The following is a 20,273-nucleotide window of genomic DNA, read 5'->3' on the forward strand; positions in this document are numbered from 1 at the left end:
TCCGTTTCCTTCTGCTTGGAAGTGAGGGAAACACATTTGTGGAGGAAAAATGTTTTTAAAAATAGAGCACAAAGGTTTTATTAAGCTGGAATTTCTTTGTTTAATTGATTTTGATTAGTCTCAATTTATTGTCTAATATTTATCCTTGTAAAATAGTCCAACTGTGCACATATTAATTTTAAAAAGTTGGAGTTCCCATTGTGTCTCAGCGGGTTAAGGACCCAACATAGTCTCTGTGAGGGTGCAGATTCGATCTCTAGCCTTGCTCAGTGGGTTTAAGGATCTGGTATTGACACAGCTGTGGCATATGTCGCAGATGCAATTCAGATCTGGTGTTGCTGTGGCTGTGGGGTAAGCTGGCAGCTGCAGCTCTGATTTGGCCCCTAGCCTGGGAACTTCCATATGCCGTGCGTGTGGACCTAAAAAGAAGAAGAAAAAGCAACCCCCCCCCCCCCCCCGCCATTCCCCAGGGATAGCACTGCTAACAGTTTGATGAGTATCTTCCTGGATTTCTAATTTACTTGTTTTGGGGGGTGGGTGCTGTATCCACAGCATATGGAAGTTCCTGGGCCAGAGATTGAATCTGAGCCGCAGCTACAGCAATGCTGGATCCTTTAACCCACTTCACCAAGCCAGGGATCAAACCCACACCTCCATAGCAACCTGGGCGGCTGCAGTCGAGTTCTTAATACACTGTGCCACAGTGGGAACTCCTATTTTACATTGAAATCTACAACCACAATATTTAAAAAAAAAATCCATTGCTTCTCTCTCTCACCCCTCTTTCCAGCTCTCTGCATCATGAAAATTCTTAAAACTTTTTTTTGGAGAAAATCTAATTATATTCTTCAGAGAAGATGGCTGTAACAATATATAGATATTGTTTTGAGTCAATAGAAAAATGAATACAGGCCAACATTCACCTTCTCCAAGAAGCTTTCTTGGATTAACTCTGCTTTGATGTTTTTCAGTCCTCTCCTCTGAATCATCCAGCGGTTTTTCCACATTGGTTCTGTATGATATTTGGCTTCTGCCATAAACATATCCTTTGGTCTTAGACTCAAGTCCTTTTGGTTGCAAAGAACAAAGACATGCTTTTTCTAAGAATACACGTGTCCTAGAGAGGGGAGCAGCTGGGGGACTGGTCTCTCTTGGTGTGCTTGCCTCTCCCCATTGATCTGGCCCAGTCTTCTGCTCTCTTGATTGGCCTCCTTGCTCTGCTCCCTTCTCTCCCCTCATCCTCTGGCATCCATTTGTTCATTCATTCAGCCTGAGTTACTGAATTAGGCAGCCTGCTAGGAATGATTCTGGACACACATACAGTTAGAGTGGCTCTGATCCTGACCCAAAATCTTGGCCATCTTTAACTCCTCTTGTCAAATTCTCCATTGTGCTTTTTATAGTTCAGATTCTTTTTTTTTTTTTTTGTCTTTTTGCCTTTTTTAGAGCCGCTCCTGAGGTATATGGAGATTCTCAGGCTAGGGGTCTAATTGGAGCCATAGCCACCAGCCTACACCAGAGCCACAGCAAAGCAGGATCCGAGCCGCGTCTGCAACCTACACCACAGCTCACGGCAACACCGGATCCTCGACCCACTGAGTAGGGCCAGGGATTGAACCCGCAACCTCATGGTTCCTAGTATAGCCTGGCATAACCTGGGCCCATCACTTTCTCATCCTTAAGAATCTGAACTAGGAGCTCCCGTTGTGGTGCAGTGGTTAATGAACCTGACTAAGAACCATGAGGTTGCAGGTTGATCTCTGGCCTTGCTCGGTGAGTTAAGGATCCGGCGTTGCCATGAGCTGTGGTGTATGTAGGTCACAGACGTGGCTCAGATCCCTTGTTGCTGTGGCTCTGCCGTAGGCCAGCAGCTGCAGCTCCAATTCCACCCCTAGCCTGGGAACCTCCATATGCTGCAGGAGCGGCCCTAGAAAAGGCAAAAAGCCACAAAAAAAAAAAAAATGTGAAGAGATCTTAGGAAGCAGAGGAACATTAGAGGTAAGAAGTATTGAAGTGAGTGTCTGCTTTAAATTTCCATACATGGGAGTTCCCATTGTGGCTCAATGGAAAGAAACCTGACTAGCATCCATGAGGATGTGGATTGGATCCCTGTCTTGCTCGGTGGGTCGGGGATCTGGCATTGCTGTGAGCTGGGTGTAGGTCACAGACTTGACTCATATCCCAAGTTGCTGTGGCTGTGGCCTAGGCCTGCAGCTACAGCTCCAATTCAAACCCTAGCCTGAGAATTTCCATATGCCACTGTACAGCCTTAAAAAGCAATGAATAAATAAATTCCCACACATGGAACTAAAAAGTGAGTGTTTAAAATGGAATGTCTATTACATTTCCATTTAGAGTGGATAAGCAATGAGGTCCTGCTGTACAGCACAGGGAACTGTATCCAATCTCTTGGGATAGACCATGATGGAAGATAGTATGAGAAAAAGAATGTGGCGTTCCTGTTGTAGCTCAGTGGAAACAAATCTGACTAGCATCCATGAGGATGCAGGTTCGATCCCTGGCCTCACTTAGTGGGTTAAGGATCTAGCATTGCTGGGACTCGAGTAAGTCACAGACATGACGTGGATCTGGCATTGCTGTGGCTATGGCGTAGGCCAGTAGCTACAGCTCTGATTTGATGCCTAGCCGGGGAACCTCCATATGCTGTGGGCGCAGCCCTAAAGAGACAATAACAGATGCTCAGAGGCTTTCTGCCCCAACTTTCCCCACCTCAGTGAATGTGAGATTTGAGGTCAAATAGAGTAACAGCTCAAGGAACCGCCTGCCTGCTAATCCTGCAGTGGGCAGGCAGCAGGTGCTAAGCCCCAGAGCCACCTCCAGACTCCCGGGTGCTTCCTCAGAACTGGGCAGCCTTGGGCCCCTTCTGCAAAGGGCCTTGGGAGAGAGGAGCCGAGACAGTGGCTTGGCTGGCCTCAGTCAGACAGCAGGCACGGGGGAGCCACCTGAGGAAGCAGGCAGGTAGGGGGGTCCAGGGTGCAGGACTCCTCTCTTCACCTGCATTGCTCTCGAACCACTTGTTAGCCGAGTCCCTCACCCCTGCTCAGGCTCCTCTGTGGCTCCCAGAGGGCTCCCCTTCTTTTGGGTGAACCCCACTCCTGCCCTCCTTGCCCACCAGCACTTTCTCTCCTTCGCAAGTAGGCAAGTGACTCTGTTTAGAAAGCCCCTTTACACGTGTGTGTGTGTGTGTGTCCCAAATCCTTCATGGGCCAGGGGCGTTCTGACCCCAGCTGATTTTTGTAGCATCACCTTCCCCTATTTCCTTCCAGACCACACCAGATTCTTACCAGCATCCACCCTCCTTGCTTCTTCTTTTCCTGCCTGAAATGTCACGGACACCCCTACACCCACCGTCTGTCCCTATCCTCCTCATCTTCCTTCCCCTTCCCACAGCCCACAAAGGAAGTTATCCTAGCGTTTAGGTTATACTTCTGACCTTAGATACATTTTGTTGGTCAGAGGTTTGTTTCCTCCATGGACTGTGAACATTTTCAGGGCAGGAACCTTATATTACGTGTTCATTGTCACACCGCGATGCCCAGCAACCTGCTGGCCACAGGTGCTCAAAAGTGGTTTTTCCAAGGCAGGATGTTCATGGGCACAGTTGTTGTTTTGAGTATCTGACATGCGTTGGGGCAGGTAGAGTTAACTGAACACGCTGATCCTGGTGACAAGTTTCTAATATCGCCTGGCGCCTGAGGTTCCTGACCAGCAAACTAAGAATAACATTCATCTGTGTTTGCATAGCAGCTCATGTGCAAGAACCAATAAATAATTCAAGTACCAGGAGAAAGTCTGGTTGGGAAGTTGGCAAAATGAATCCAGACTCCCTTTTCAAGCACTTTGAAGAAAAAGCGCTTCTCCAAGATAAAGACTGAGGGTCTGGGTGTTTGCTTTGATATAAGCAAAGGGGATTGGATCATATCTCTTTCCCTTTAGCTCTATATTATTCCAATGGTTCTACTTAACGGGAGTGAAATATTATGTAAATTTTTTTTTGTGCTCCAGTTAGCAGTAAAAACAACATGGACAGACCTGCTTTCTCTGTTTACTCTGAAGCATGTTCTGGAGTTCATTCGACTTCTCATAATGGATGTGCAAACACATGAAATGATCCCTTCCACCACTGCTCTGTTCCTTTAAGAGACCTCGGTTGTTAAGTTGGACGATCATTGAACCATATGAGGGTCAATAAAGGAATAAAAATTCACTGGTTAGTGATTCGAGCGCAAGGAACTTGATCCCTGTTGAGTATCTGTGTCCATATGCTGCTCACAGTCAGAAGGGGAGCGTCTGATGCCTGGGTGCTCGTCCTACCTCAGGATGGTTTCTGGAAAACTCATCAAGCTCCTCGTCTTTGAGCTGCTCGAGTTTGTGGCTTTCTGCGTCCCCACGCTCGTGATTATGGAACAGTTTGCCGCCGCCTTTCAAAACACAAGGCAGACACCCGAGAGAACGCATTACTGGCTGATTGTTTCCTGCTCCATTGCTTATGTAGCGTTAGTGACTCTACTGATTTGGATTCCTGTGAAAGTTCTCTTGTTCAAGAAACGTCATCTTTACCACAAAATCAAAGGATGGTAAGTAAAAGAATTCTTTAGCAGGGAAACCCCTGAGATGTTTTCAAAGGGATTTGCGCTTATAGTCTGTGTAAGGAGGTTAGTTTAGCACAACTGTAAATCATGGGAGATTAATGCGACTTGGTCATCACTGTTCCTATGAATGTATTCATGTCATAGTATCTTCTATGTTTCTTTTTTCTTTGCCTGCGCCCTCTGCATGTGGACGTTCCCATGCCAGGGATGGAACCCGTGCCACAGTAGTGACCCCGGCCACAGCGGTGACAATGCTGGATCCTTAAGCTGCCAAGCCACAAGGGAACTCCGGTATCCTCTATGTTTTTATAAGGCCATTTTTACCGACTGATAATAACAAGTTACCTGTGTTCGTAAGACTTAGTGTGAGTCCCTGATACCCTGAGTAGTAACTGTTATGCCTCTGCACAGTAAGCCGCACAAGTTAATTTTCAAAAATCACAGTTGTGAGATTATAATACAGAATTCTTCTTTTGTGTAAAACTGAAAATAATATCTCTGTTCACCTGTTTACATTGTTTTGTCGTTCTAAGGCATCCTTGAACCATTAACCAGCTGAGAGTTTCAAGCAAACTGGTTCCTTTGCTTAGATTTTAAAAATAATACTTTGCTAGATTGGTAAATTATATTACTCTGGTTGGGGGTGAGGGGTAAGTACATCAATAATAATGTGGAAATATTTTAACTAAATCAAAATCTGCGGGTTGAACTCACGGTTTAGCTAATGACTATATCAATCCACGTAAAGGTATTGAGACCAAATAATCTCTGATCCTAATATACATTTCCTTTTAAATCTTCAGAGCTGCTTTTTTATCCTCTGGGGTTTCTTTGTGTTCTCTGATTTGATTTACTTTTTTTTTTGTCTTTTTGTCTTTTTCATTTGGAGGTTCCCAGGCTAGGAGTCCAATTGGAGCTGTAGCCACTGGCCTACACCATAGCCACAGCCATGCAGGATCTGAGCCGTGTCTGTGACCTACACCACAGCTCATGGCAACGCAGGATCCTTAACCCGTTGAGCGAGGCCAGGGATAGAACCTGCGTCCTCATAGATGCTAGTTGGGTTCGCTAACCGCTGAGCCACAAAGGGAACTCCTGTTTTTAAATTTAATTTAATTAATTACTTTATTTTTCTTCAATATGTTAAATTTTTCTTTCCTACTGAGCTTTTATTTTAGAGTTGAATAGAGTGGACTGCATTGGCAAGGCGAGGAGGAGCTGGGAATTCTAACTCAAGCCCAGGCAGAAATGTAAAAATAATAGGTACATAGAGTGAGAAGTGCTATTGGGAGGGTGCAGCTGTGGGCAGGGGGCGGGGAGGGGGGGTTGCTGCTGAGGTATAGTGCTCAGGAAATGCCCTTTACATGCTGATACCACAGGTGGCGGGGGGTGGGGGGGGGTTCAGTTCCCCAGGGCTGAGCTCCTGGGGGGTTTCCGGAAATGAACCATTTGGGTGGTACTTCTTTTATCACTGAGGTTTATGGCTTTTCTGATCCTTGATCCAAAGCCTCAGGATTACCTAAGGTGTAGGTCTGGACTTGCCTCGGGCCCTCTGCTGCTCACAACCTCTGGAGTGACTTTTGAAGACTCCTGTTCAGGCGGGGGGCGTTTGGAGGAAATGGGGATAGGGTCCAAATGACTGCAGGAGTAAACTGGTGGGAAGCTGGCCTCTCCAACCCAGAAAGTCCCTCTTGGATATTTTTATTTTTATTTTTATTTAGGGCCACACCCGCAGCATATGTAGGTTCCCAAGCTAGGGGTCAAATCAGAGCTATAGCTGCTAGCCTACAGCTGCCGGCCTACACCACAGCTACAGCAGCATCAGATCTGAGCCGCATATGCCACTTGCACTGCAGCTCACAGCAAGGCCAGATCCTTAACCCACTAAGTGGGGCCAGGGATCAAACCCCCAACCTTATGGTTCCTAGTCAGGTTCGGTTCAGCTGCGCCATGACAGAAACTCCATATTTTTATTTTTTTAATTTTTAAATTTTTGTCTTGGGTATATGGAGGTTCCCAGGCCAGTGGTTGAATCAGAGCTGCAGCTCTGGTCCTACACCACAGCCACAGTGGCACCAGATCTGAATCACATCTGCCACTTGCACTGCAGCTCACGGCAAGGCCAGATCCTTAACCCACTAAGTGGGGCCAGGGATCGAACCAGCCTCCTCATGGATATTAGTTGGGTTCGTTACCCGCTGAGCCACAGGGGGAACAAACCCCTAGGACCCCTAGGACTCTAGGTCTGAATATCATTCAGGCAGCAAACCTTTCCATATCACTTTTTCTTATTAATATATTATTATTATTAAGCTGGAATTGCTTCTTTGCTAATCACTTATTATATGCAATAACATTTATGTATGAATTTCATTTCATTCCATACAACCTCATGCTGTCCGTCTTTTTTATGAGTTTATCATTATTATTCCCAAGATAAAACTGATGATTAGAGAGGTTAAGAAACTTAGTCATTGGACGAGTGAATAGATGGGTGATACTTTGGATCTAGTCCATCTGAGTCCATAATTGGAATTTGTAACCATGACCCTTCTTTGAAGGACAAGGTCCTGGTTTCTGGGAGGAAATGAAAGTAGGGAAGGGAGCAGTCTTCCATTTCTACCCCCTGGTGTACATTTTTGGTTGGTTGGTTGGTTGATTGGTTTGGATGGGTATGTCTGGCTCAGCACCTCCCCTTGGGCTGAGCTTCTTGGGCTGTTGTAACATTTGCATCCCCTCAGTGATTTCTTTTGGGAAATACTCTTCCAGACTTTTGTTTCTGTTTGTGGGTGTGACTGGCCATTGATGTTCTAAATAGTTTTAGACAGATAACTGGTTATCTGTAATTTCCATGAAACTGTGAAACTGTTCTCTCATGGCCTCATTCATGAGCACTATCTTATTGTTATCTCCTACTGGCCTAGAAAAGAAGAAATTGTTACTGAGTACTAGTCTAGGAGCTGTTTACATTCTCTACGGTTAAACAGTATGCCAATCCAGTGAGGTAGGTGCTAATGCTCTCGTTTTATAGATGAAGAAATGGAAACATGAAGAAGTGATTACCTCTGCCAGGTACCAAAGCCCGTAACTGGTGGAGTTGAGATCTGTGAGCCCAGATTTGTCGGATGCTGTGCTGTTTCTTTTATCTCCTGCAACTTTTCCTTTATTCTTTCCAATTTTGAGTGCTGAGTATGTTTCAAGAAAATCACAGCTCTGGAGTTCCTGTCGTAGCTCAGTGGAAAAGAATCTGACTAGTATCCATGAGGACGCAGGTTCAATCCCTGGCCTTGCTTAGTGGTTTAGGGATCTGGCATTGCTGTGAGCTATGGTGTAGGTCACAGACATGGCTTGGATTTGGTGTTGCCGTGGCTGTGGTTTAGGCCAGGGTGGACACACAGAGAGGTTCTCAAGTAGGCTCATCTACAATGTATCTGTGATGCTAAGGGGTTGTATCTGGGACTGAGTTCATGTCCCAGCATTGACACTGACTGTGAGACCCTGTGTTGAGTTATTTAAATGCTTTGAGGAGTTCCCGTCGTGGCGCAGTGGTTAACGAATCCGACCAGGAACCATGAGGTTGCGGGTTCGGTCCCTGCCCTTGCTCAGCGGGTTAACGATCTGGCGTTGCCGTGAGCTGTGGTGTAGGTTGCAGACGTGGCTCGGATCCCGCGTTGCTGTGGCTCTGGCGTAGGCCTGCGGCTACAGCTCCAATTAGACACCTAGCCTGGGAACCTCCATATGCCACGGGAGCGGCCCAAGAAATAGCAACAGCAACAACAACAACAACTACAACAACAAAAGACAAAAAAAAAGACAAAAAGGCAAAAAAAATGCTTTGAGTTTCCGTTTTCCTGTGAGCGAGACAGAGATAGCCTAGTTTCTTCATCACAGTATTTTAAGAAACTGAATGAATAACATTATGCACGTGTGTTGTGTCAGACACACACTAAGGACCAGTGATTATCGGTGTTGTTACCTCAGGCTGAATTTAGTGTTTCCACTGAAAACAGGATCTGGTTTTATCTTCAGAATGACTCTGAGAAATGGGAGAAGTCACTATAAAACTCAAGAAAGTGATAGATTAGAAGGGAGACTCTTTTTGCATCTGGAGAGTCTTGGAGTTCTTTTATCCTTTGACTGTAATGAGGGTCAATAAAGTGACAGCATGAAATATTTTGCCAAGTATTTTGCATATATACTTTTCGTACTTTTTTCATTTTCTCACTTGAGCAGCAGCATGCCCCGTGTTGTAAAGGTGACTGAGTAGACGTAATTCTCACTTTATAAGGGAGAAAACGATGTCCAGGAGCTTAAGACAAACACACTAAATCAACAGGAGAGTCTGAACCTTAATCCAGTGTTCTTTTCTTTACTCTCGTTAAAACACTTCCTCATTGTTTTGGAATGATTATTCCATTTTAGGGATGCCTGTCGTATTTGATAATAGAGCAGGGAGGTGGTTTGAGGAATGAAGAAAAGCTATAGATAGCCACAGCAACTTGTAGAAACCAGTAACGAAGAGGAACCCTTGCCTCTAGGGTATCCGTAAGTGTATGAAACCATTGCGCTACAAACCGAGCTGGAAACTGGAGCAGATGTTCACAGAGAGGCTGCCTTGGGGCAGAATGATCTTGGAGAATTTGTGGGGGTTGCCAGACGGCTGTGAGAGTCAAGGTTGTCTTTCAGGAATTCTCTTGAATTTTCCAGAGCCAGTTGCTTCAGCCCCTGACTCAGGAATCCTGGGCAGCTCCAAGTTAGAAAGACTCCAACATTTTGGAACATTTTGGAACATTTGACCGTGTTTAAATCCTTAAGATATTCCACAAGACCTGCTGGTTTGTGGTTGTGGTTGTTATTGTTATTGTTGTTTTGGGCCATGCCTGAGGTGTGTGGAAGCGTGCCAAAAGACGTGTTTGATCCTGGGCCAGGGATCAAACCTGCACCACAGCAGTGACACCTCTAGATCCTTAACCCACTGCACCTCCAGGGAACTCCAAGATCAGCTGGTGATTTGTTTTAGGTGGCAGCAGCAGCGGTAATAGTCAGAGGTTCTGTCACAGCGAAATAAGAGCAAAGATGTATTGAACAATGCCTATGTACCAAGAAGAGTTGCAAACACATTGCCTGTATGATTTTAGTTAATCCTCCCATTTTTTAATGAGGAAGAACACTTACAGGGCCCATTTTACAAATGAGGGTTGGAGCACAGAGGTTAAAAGACCGCCCAGCCAGGGGGAAGGGAGCCAAGACCAACCCCAGGGTGCCTATGGTCTGAGCATCTAACTGGTCCACAGCAACATGCGCAAGTGATTGGCTAAGCTGAGGATATAGACCTCGCTCTTTCCAGCACCTCTGAGCAGGTCATCAGTGAGTTACCAAAAAGTAAACACTGCTGCTTAACAGTGTCTTGTTCCCAGAGGACCCCCCATTTCCGTCAGTCCGTCTGTCATCTAAAACACTCAGGATCAATGGTTTTCTCATCCTTGACTGCAAGCTTTCTCTTCTCGCCCCACCATCTCCGGTCAGTCAGCATGAATGGATTCCCTTTTGCTTTTCTCCTCCAGCCTCTGCAGTAAGTCACCGGATGCTGGTAGTTCTTCCTTTTTTATCTCTATTCGCATCAGCACCTTGTTCTCCATGGCTACTTTCCTTGCCCCAGTCAGGCACTCATTTCTAGGGCTACCATATGCTTGAGGTTCTGGTGTGGTTCCCCAGTTTTTCATCTCTTCAGATCCAGTGTCGGATTGCTTGTTGGGGTCCCTTTTGTTCAAGGGAGTGCAAAGAGCATTTTATTTACACATGTGGGGGCTCTGGCAACCTTCATGGCTGCGGTCCTTGCCTTTTGCTTCTTCTGTCCCCCTCATTCCCTCTCTGTTCTTGCTGACAGTGTAATAAGCTTCTTCAGAAAAAGTTGTCTGCATGTCACTTCCATCTTTAAAACATTTCCTCTTCCCCTTGCTTATAGAATTCAGAGTTGGCATCATACCATAGACTCCTAAAGCTAGAAGGCACCTTGGGGTTCATCTATGACACTATTTCTCACAATACAAATAGTCTGCCTCCTATTTTAAAGGGAATCCATGATTTTTTGAGTCACATTGCTGTACAGCAGAAATGAACACATTATGAATCGACTCTACTTCAAATTTTAAGAAAAAGAATTGTCTTGCTTATTGCCTTGTATTGAAATAAAATCTGCCACCATGTAGCTTCCTTCCCATCTTTGTAGACTTCATGTCCTCTATCCCCACCCCTCTTATATGCCAGTGAATTTGGCCTTGGTCAGGAGCTCTACCCACCGCCCCCTGATTTCCCTTTTTTATTGCTTTTCAAGCATTCTTCTCAGTCCTCATAAGATAAACTGTCAATTATATCATCACAACTCCTCAAATGTGGTCTCTAGGGATGACTTCTTCTCTGAGCTCCTTGTGCCTGTATCAAAGCTTTAGAATTTTTGAAGAGAGCTGCATCTCAAACACATCCCACCCCAGCCTGCTGTGTCTTCTCTAGTGTTCACATCCTTTTTGATCAGTGTCTCAGTGCTTCTATATTTATAGTCGTCTTCAATTTCTCCCCTGTCCCTTCTTGTCACTTGCTTCTGTGTGTAAATGTGTAGGTGTAATCCTTTTCAATACTGGCTTAACATCCAATAATTTTAATTTTTCTCTGAGCTTTGATTTCCATTGCGAAATACCTTATAGAGTTCTGGTATTCCTTCCATCAAGCCCTCTTTAGCCATCAGTGGCTCTTGTCCTGTGATTTCTGGACCTTTTCCTCTTTTGGACATCACCTTGGAATCTGGCTGGCTGGTTAATCTCTGAATGTGGTCTCATTGATACCACAAATCTTGAGTTTATTACAAAGTACAATAAAGTAAAACACAGTAAAACAGGGTCTGCCTCAGTGTTGGTTTTAGCCAACATTTCTAATGAACTGCAGTCTTCCAAATTCTGATTGTGTCATTCAAAATGCTAGACATCCCACTTGATTTTGTGTCATCTGCAAATAAGAAAAGCATATCTTGGTCATCTCTCAAGAGTTACTAAATGTGTTTGATGGCAGTTTTACTGGAAATCTTCCAGGTTAAATAGTCTAGTCTAATTTTTTTTTTTTTTTTTTTTTAGAATAGCAATGGATTTATCTGTCTTCTATCCTAAAGCTGAAGGCACCTTGGGATTCATTTCTTTCCAGTTTCCATTTCCCAGTCCTTCTTATAATAAATGTTTATTGAATAGTCCTTGACTGCTTGGCAGATCTATCCACATGCAGACATCTGGTATACCCATCACCATATCCTAGGATTCAACCTGGCATTGAGATCATCCAATCTCTGACTTCTATTTACTTTCCCAAACTACCTCCCTACATAGACTCTTCATTCTAACCATTTATTATTTCTAGGCTACTGTAGGGAACTACCTGCCTACATTTGGGTTTTTCTCCTTTTCAGGGACCTTGTCTACTGTGGACACTGCCCAATTACACATGAAAAAAATAGAAAGTAATATAGAACAATAGACTCTAAGTCACTGAATAGTATTAAAATTTAGGGTTTTGAGGGAGTTCCCGTCATGGCTCAGTGGAAGCAAATCTGACTAGGATCCATGAGGACACAGCTTCAATCCCTGGCCTTACTCGGTGGGTTAAGGATCCGGTGTTGCCCATATGCTGTGGTGTAAGTCACAGGTGATGCTGGGATTTGGCGTTGCTGTGGCTGTGGCATAGGCCAGTGACTACAGCTCTGATTCAATCCCTAGCCTCCATATGCCATGGGTGTAGGCCTAAAAAAAAAAAAAAATGGAATTTAGAGGTTTGACAATAGGAAAGGTGACCTTTTTTGACTCATCTTCCCTAATTCTCCATCCTGTCCCTTTTGTTTATCTACTCAGCAGGTGCTAAGTATGTGGGGTTTGCAGATGCAGGTTTGTTAAGATAGCACTGTGCTTTGAAGTAGTCAGAGAAAAGTCTCCAGAGGAAAGCTGGATTTGGGCTGAACGTGGAAAGATGGGAATGAGAAGATATTCCAGAGGGGGTGATGAGAATGAGTAAGGACCTGATACTAGGGATAAGCATGGATTCTTTAAGGGCTGGGAGAAGACCACCCTACAGAAGATGGAGGAGTAGAGAGAAATCATCTGGGCCCTGCTGCAGAGTCAGGAGGCATGCGAGTCAGAAAGACTGGATTAGAACACATCTTTCACCTTCTGCTGTGGGATCTGGGGAAAACTAATGAAGCCTTCTTCATGAGTTTCTTCATCTGTCAAAGAGAGATGGTAGCCTACTCAGAGGGTTGTTGTGGGGTTTGAGTCATGTCTGTGAAATGCTTTCCCAGAGTACGAGGCATGGAGTTTGAGCTTACAAGGGCTAGTGTAGAGTGGATGTGTTTCTGCCACATGTTGGAGAGTTAAGATCTGATTGCGGGGAGCCTTGAAAGACAGGCAGGCGTCTTCAAATTTTCCTCTTTTATAAGGACACTGGTCATGTTGGATTAAGGTCAACCCTAATGACCTCATTTTAATTGATTACCTCTATAAATACCCTCTTTCCAAATGCCGTCACATTCTACGGGATGGGGGGGGGGTTTGGGATGTCAACATGCCTCTTTTAGGGGACATAACTGAAACCAAAACAGTCTGCGCTCTGGCCCCCCCCCAAATTTGCATTCTTCCCATATGTAAAATAGATTCTCTCCATGGCAGCATCTCCCCCCCAAAATTTTTTTTTCCTCTTTATGGCCACACCTATGGCACATGGAAGTTCCCAGGCTAGGGGTGTGATCAGAGCCCAGCCGCGTCCTACACCACAGCCACAGCAACACTGGATCTGAGCTGCGTCTGAGACCTGTGCTGCAGCTTGCAGATCTCCAGCATTTTTAATCATTCCATCATCAACTTTGAGTCCAAAATCCCAGCTAAGCATCATTAACTCAAAGTCCCCAAACTCATCATCTAAACTATCCATAGCAGTTATGGATGAGAGTTGGGATGTCATTTATCTGGGGGGCAAAAGTCCCTCTCTGTTTGTAAAACTATAAAACCAGACAACAATTTATTTGCTTGCAAAAGAGAATGGTGGGACTGGCATAGGATAGAGGTTCTCGTGCCAAAGGGGAAATATTGGAAGAGAAAGAGTCGTGGGTCCCGAGCAAGTCTGAAACCCAGCAAGACAAACGTCATTACATTTGGAAGCTTGAGGATAAACCTCTGTGTCTGGATACTCTGTCCTCTGGGCTCATCAGGGTGGGGACCCTGTTCCCTTGGTCACTGTCAGGAGTCCTGCCCCTCCAGATCTAGGAGGGAACCCCTGGGCCCCTGGTGGCAGGAGCAGCTTCCCTGGCCTCTGAAGCATCATCCGAGTCATTCTTCCCTTTTCTTGAAGGATAGTACATATTTATAGCCAGATAACTCTGTAGTAGTCTGTTTCCTGCCTCGTGTGTCCCAGAAGGCTATCAGCCTTGCTTCATTTTGTCCCATCTCTGTCCTTGTTCAGAGCAAGCTATCGGTGATTCTGTTGAGGTTTGGTTGGACTCCCAAGCCACACCCTCAGTATTTTCTACAGAACATGCTCTCTCACTGTTTGCAGTATGGAGAGTTTTCTGAATCTTCAAGTTCTGGCTCCTTTTTTTTTAGGGCCACACCCACAGCATATGGAGGTTCCCAGGCTAGGGGTCCAATCAGAGCTATAGTTCCCAGCCTACGCCACAGCTACAACAATGCTAGATCTGAGCCGCATCTGCAACCCACACCACAGCTCAGGGCAACGCCAGAACCTTAACCCACTGTGTGAGGCCAGGGATCGAACCCGCAACCTCATGGTTCCTAGTCGGGTTCATTTCCCACCGAGCCACGACGGGAACTCCTGGCTCCTTTTTCTTTAACAGTTCCTTCTTCAGTTTCTCTCTCTCCTGTTGCCTTTTTCTTGAGCACTTTGCTTGGCTATCTCCTCAGCTAAGTGTCTCCATTCATCACTTACACGTTCCACTCTACCCAACAGAACACGTTTCAGCCAGGTTCTTTGGCACTTTATCAAAAGGATCATCTTTCTTCCAATTTCCAACAACACAGTCTTCATTTCTAAGACTTCACCAGAAGCACTTTTATTTTCGGCCTCACCCACAGCATGCAGAAGTTCTGGGGCCAGAGATTGAACCTAAGCCACGGCAGTGACCCATGCCACAGCAGTGACAATGAGACTACTAGACCACCAGGGAACTCCCCAGAAACACTTGTAATATTTCTCTTTCTAGCAATATTCTGTTCAGAACAATGTTAAATTCTTTAGGGCGATAGAGGCTTTCTGTACACGTCTCGCCCCAGAATCTCCTTTACCTTCTGTGTTTCGCCAACCAATCTCTTCTGAGCATTCTCGTCTCTTTTTAACCTGTATCTTCAGACTCTCCCACACTCCATCCATTTACCCAATTCCAAAGCCACTTCCACATTTTAGGGTATTTGTTACAACAGTGTCTTACTTCCCTATAGCAAAATCTGTGTTAGTTGCCTAAGACGCCATAACAAAGTACTTGTAATTGGGTGGTTTAAACAACAGGCATGTATTATCTCAAGTTCTGGAAGCCAGAAGTTCGAGATCATGGTGTTGGCAGGTTTGGTTCTGGGGACTGGGAAGGAGAATCTGTTCGGACCCCTTCCTTAGCTCCTGGTGGTTTGCTGGCATATGTTGGTGTTCCTAGGCTTCTAGATGTCTCACCCTGCTCTCTGACTTCATCTTCACATCATACCCTTCTGGGTTTCTTCACATTATCGTCCCTCTGGTCTCACTGGCTTGGTCTTGCCCTAAAGACCTAGCATTTTACCTCTGTAAAGACCCTATTTCCAAGTAAGATTCCATTCCAAGGTACTAGGCGTTGGGATTCCAGCTTGTCTTTTAGGAAGGACACAACTCAGCCTATAACACTCTTTCATAAATTATTAGCAGATGCTAGCAATAAGTAAAGATTTTCATATACAGGTTATTATTATTTCTTCTTCATTTTATTTTTCTTTTTCCCTTTTTTTTTTTTTTTTTTTTTTGCTTTTTAGGGCCACATCCGTGGCATATGGAGGAGGTTCCCAGGCTAGAGATCGAATTGGCGCTATGCCACAACTGTAGCAGCATAGGATCTGGGCTGTGTCTGTGACCTATACCACAGCTCACAGCAATGCCAGATCCTTAACCCACTGAGTGAGGCCAGGGATCAAACCCACAACCTCATGGTCATTAGTCGGATTCATTTCTGCTGTGCCACAGTGGGAACTTCTCCATCATTATTTCTGGTTCAGTAAAGCACTGATTTGTATTATTATTCACTTCTTAACTCTTCCATTCATTCATTTCACATTTACTGACTTCCTACTATGTGCCAGACATTCTCCAGGATTATGGGGTTGAGATAGAAGTTACATCTCTATTTTCACTAACTTCTAGTTGAAAGCTGGCATTTCTCTTCATTATGAATTTTTTTCCCTTTTTTCAGCCACCCTGGAGGCATATGGATATTCCCAGGCCAGAGACTGAATCTGAGCCTGAGCTTCAACCTACACCACAGCTGCAGCAATGCTGGGTCCTTAACCCACTGCACTGCGCCGGGGATTGAACCTGCACCTCCACAGAGACAAGCCAGTCATTAACCCCCTGCACCACAGCAGGAACTGCTCTCTTCATTATGAATGCTGGTAACAAACCACAGCAATACTAGCAGGACCTGTAACTTTATTGTCTAGCTTTTTTTCTATCACATTACCATTTTTGCTGATACTTCAGGTTATGGTATGTGATCTTCACTCCCTTGAAACTATGAGTGACTACAGTTTCCACTAGAACTTGAATCCTCCAAAGAAAATAAGACCCAGGGTGTTCTTGGATAGGCATATATATTGCTAAATCAAAAATTTTAAAAATGGTGGATAATTGTATTTCAACGTAATTGCTTTGTTTTTTAAGTCTACATATTTTATGCATTTAAAAAATTCTATTCTGAGAAGGGTCCATAGGCTTGACCAGATCCTTGGCAAGTTTATTGTACAAAAAAGTTTAGAAATAACTTTTTTTTCTTTTTAGGGCTGCACCCACGTCATATGGAAATTCCCAGACGAGGGGTTTTGAATCAGAGCTACAGCTGCCAGCCTACACCACAGCCACAGCAACGCAGGGTCTGAGCCACATCTGTGACTTACACCACAGCACAAGGCAATGCCAGATCCTTAACCCACTGAGTGAGGCCGGGAATCAAACCTGAGTCCTCATGGATACTAGTCGGATTTGTTATCACTGAGCCACAATGGGAACTCCTAGAAATATTCTAAATGCTGGAGACAGAGTAATAAACAACTCAGATAAGGTACCTACTCCTGTGGAACTTACCTTGGGGATAGGTACAGAGGAGCCAAACATGGAAGATCCAGGATCTAGATCTAGATCTAGAATCTAGGACCTCCTGACAAAAAGGAATAGCCAGCGTTAAGGCTCAAAGGTGGGACACACTTGGTGTGATCACAAAATAACCAAAGGGTGAAGTGGGTGTTGCAGAGGAGGCAGGCCATTCTAGGTGAAGAGAGTAGGAGAAAGAAGAGAAACCACATCATATAGGACATGTAGGTGATGGTGATAAGTTTCAATTTTATTCTGATGACGTTGCTTGTCCACTGGAGATGTGTGGTTTTTTTTTTTTTTTAATCTCTGAACTACACAAAGAAGTGTGTTTTGTGGTAAAATATACTTAGCATAAAATTTGCCATCTTAAGCGTTTTGAAGTCTACAGATTAACAGTGTTGTGGTACCACTGCCAATTTCCATCCACAGAATCCTCTTTGGCATCCACGTGGTACACACGTCCAGAGTTCAGGGTGGAGGCCAGTGTGACCTGTTATAATATAGTTGGGAGTCATGGGCAAGTGGATGGGATTTAAAGCCATAGGACTGGCTGAGATTATCCGGAGGAGAAAATAGAGGTAAAGAGGTGCAGGAATAATCCCTGGGGTACCCTTGTCCTTTGGAGGTCAAGTGGAGAAGAGGACTGTAGGAAAGCCTGAGCCGGTGTCTGAGAGCTGAATGCTGCAGGAATCTGGGCTCAGAAACGGAGGAAAAGCCACCAGTTTAAAATTGAATTATAGTTCTGGTTTTAGCAGGTGGTACTGGGTCTGGTGATGAGAGACGGCCTATCCACCCCCTGTCTTATGTCTGTACCTAAAACATCTAGGATGGGGCTGGGATAGAGGAATATGGCAGGACCAAGGAGACATCCTTTTGTTTTTTTTTCTTTTTATGGCAGCACTTGCAGCATATGGAAGTGCCTGGGCTAGGGGTTGAGACAGAGCTGTAGCTGCCACCCTACGCCACAGCTACTGCAACGCCAGATCCAAGCAGCAGTTACAATCTACCTGCAGCTTGCAGCAACAGCGGATTCTTAACCCACTGAGTGAGATTAGGGATTGAACCTGCATCCTCACGGAGACAGTATTGAGTCCTTAACCCTCTGAGCCACAATGGGAAACAGAGACATTCTTTGCCATTAGAAAGACTCCCACATCTTTTGTATTTAAACACACTATCCAGGAGTTCCCTGGTGGTTCAGTGGATTAAGGATCTGGCATTGTCACTGCAGTGGCTTGCAGCTGTGGCGTGGTTTCAATCCCTGGCCCAGGAACTTCTGCTTGCCTTGGGTGTGGTGAGAAAACACCCCCCACACACATTATCCTATACATGTAATTAATATAATACGTGTTTAAGGAAAGAGGAAGTAAATATTTCAGTATAGAAAGAAAACCTATGAGTTTATTTTATCTTCCCGTAAGTTAGTGATGTTAAATGTACATTGTAATTCTTTTTGTCTTAGGTAGACTATTATATTTTAATAACTATTAGAGTGATCACACAAGGCTCAAGTATGTGACCTTTGTGTATTTAAGATTTTTGGAGGGGAAGGTACAAGTAAAAAAAAAAAAAATCAATCCAGATGTTTTCACATTAAGTCACCTTTGTCTAATGGGATATTGTCTCTAAATAGATTTTTTTAAAAAATCAGTTTTCCAGGGAGTTCCTGTTTTAGCTCAGTGGGTTATGAACCTGACTAGTAGCCTTGTGGGTGCGGGTTTGATCCCTGGCCTCACTCGGTGGGTTAAGGATCTGGCATTGCCATGAGCTGTGGTGTAGGTCGCAGACGCGGCTCGGATCTGGCGTTGCTGTGGCTGTGGCGTAGGCCGGTAACTGTAGCTCCGATTAGACCCCTAGCCTGGGAACCTCCATATGCTGTGGGAGCGGCCCTTAAAAAAAAAAAAAATCAGTTTTCCAACATGGGGTATAGTGTCCCTTGAGAAAGTCACACTGTCCGTTTTTTCGATTGGTCAGCAGAGCCAGAACTCTTAGACAGGATTCCAATAAATGAATTATGAAAACTCTGAAGGTCATTTGTTTTGCCCTGTGATGCTTTTAGCCATCAGTGGTTTGCTGATAATTTGGAAACCTCTCACCCTTGGTTCTAGAAAAGCATTCTGGGTTTGGTGTGTGTTCCCCTTTGCCATACTCAAACATTCAGGAACTGGAAATAGGGAAGCAGTGGCTTCTTAGAAAAACTTAGAGATGAATGGAACCGGAACTGCACAACTGGCAAAACGGAAGAGGAACTGTTGATCTTGTGCATTATTGCTTTTGCTTATTTTTTCTCCTTTGCTAGGAGACCTGTTATGATGATGTGTGTAGTACTCACCACACTGCCGAGCTTCAGCTTTTCTATAGCAGTGACCGAGGTATGCAATTTTGATTTCTTCTGCTGCAAGCTTTTGAGATTTTTAAAATGTCCTCTGTTCTTAAAATTTCATAGAGCGATGTGCCCAACACATTTCTTAAAGTTGATTTTCTCCAGTGTGCCACCAAGTTGCAATATATGTATTTAAAGTACTAACATCACTGTTTCCTGTGTGATTCTGGAGGAAAGTCTAGCAGCCAATTAAAAAAAAAAATTGCTTCTGGGGAGTTCCCATTGTGGTGCAGTGGATAATGAATCCGACTAGGAACCATGAGATGGCGGGTTCAATCCCTGGCCTTGCTCAGTGGGTTAAGGATCCGGCGTTGCCGTGAGCTGTGGTGTAGGTTGCAGACGCGGCTCGGATCCTGTGTTGCTGTGGCTGTGGTGAAGGCTGGCGGCTACAGCTCCGATTGGACCCCTATCCTGGGAACCTCCATATGCCGTTGGAGCGGCCCTAAAAAGGCAAAAAGACAAAAAAAAATTGCTTCTGTGTCTATGTGAGAAAGGAATGTTCTTTGGAAAATAATAATAATTAAAAAAAAAAAGCAAGGAATTTGAGAGTAGATCCACATTTGTTTCTTCTAACCTGATATTTTTCATGAGCATCCTCAGCTCTAAATGGAGTAAAACAATATCCACGGGAACGACCGCTCACATGCTAAGACCTTTGCTAATAGATCCATTGACAAATAATTTGCACATGATGTTTATTTGAAAATAAATTCATTGAGTTCATGGTTCGACAAAATGCAGCTCCAGAGGGACTCTGATGGATAGTGTCTGCAGGATAGGGATGTTACAGGCAGAACTTTTAGGCTGTAATGACAGTTTTACCTGAGATGTTCAAAGCAGAATGCCTTGCTAATCTTCTTAATTTGCAAGGTGCTGTGAAAGCTCATTTTATTGATTTGTTTGTGCAT

The 20,273-nt window shown here is 44.6% G+C and overlaps 1 protein-coding gene across 1 annotated transcript in view; it reads left to right on the plus strand.

The window, feature by feature from the left end:
* Nucleotides 1–4,042: 4,042 nt before the first annotated feature.
* TMEM236 (transmembrane protein 236) overlaps nucleotides 4,043–20,273 on the plus strand; it is a 37,578-nt gene continuing 21,347 nt past the window's right edge. Inside the window, 2 exon segments of the mRNA XM_047754979.1 lie at nucleotides 4,043–4,598; nucleotides 19,282–19,354. Coding sequence (XP_047610935.1) covers nucleotides 4,315–4,598; nucleotides 19,282–19,354 — 357 coding nt within the window. The 5' untranslated portion in view covers nucleotides 4,043–4,314.

The sequence above is a fragment of the Phacochoerus africanus genome, chromosome 12, assembly GCF_016906955.1.
Source record: "Phacochoerus africanus isolate WHEZ1 chromosome 12, ROS_Pafr_v1, whole genome shotgun sequence".
Taxonomy (NCBI): domain Eukaryota; kingdom Metazoa; phylum Chordata; class Mammalia; order Artiodactyla; family Suidae; genus Phacochoerus; species Phacochoerus africanus.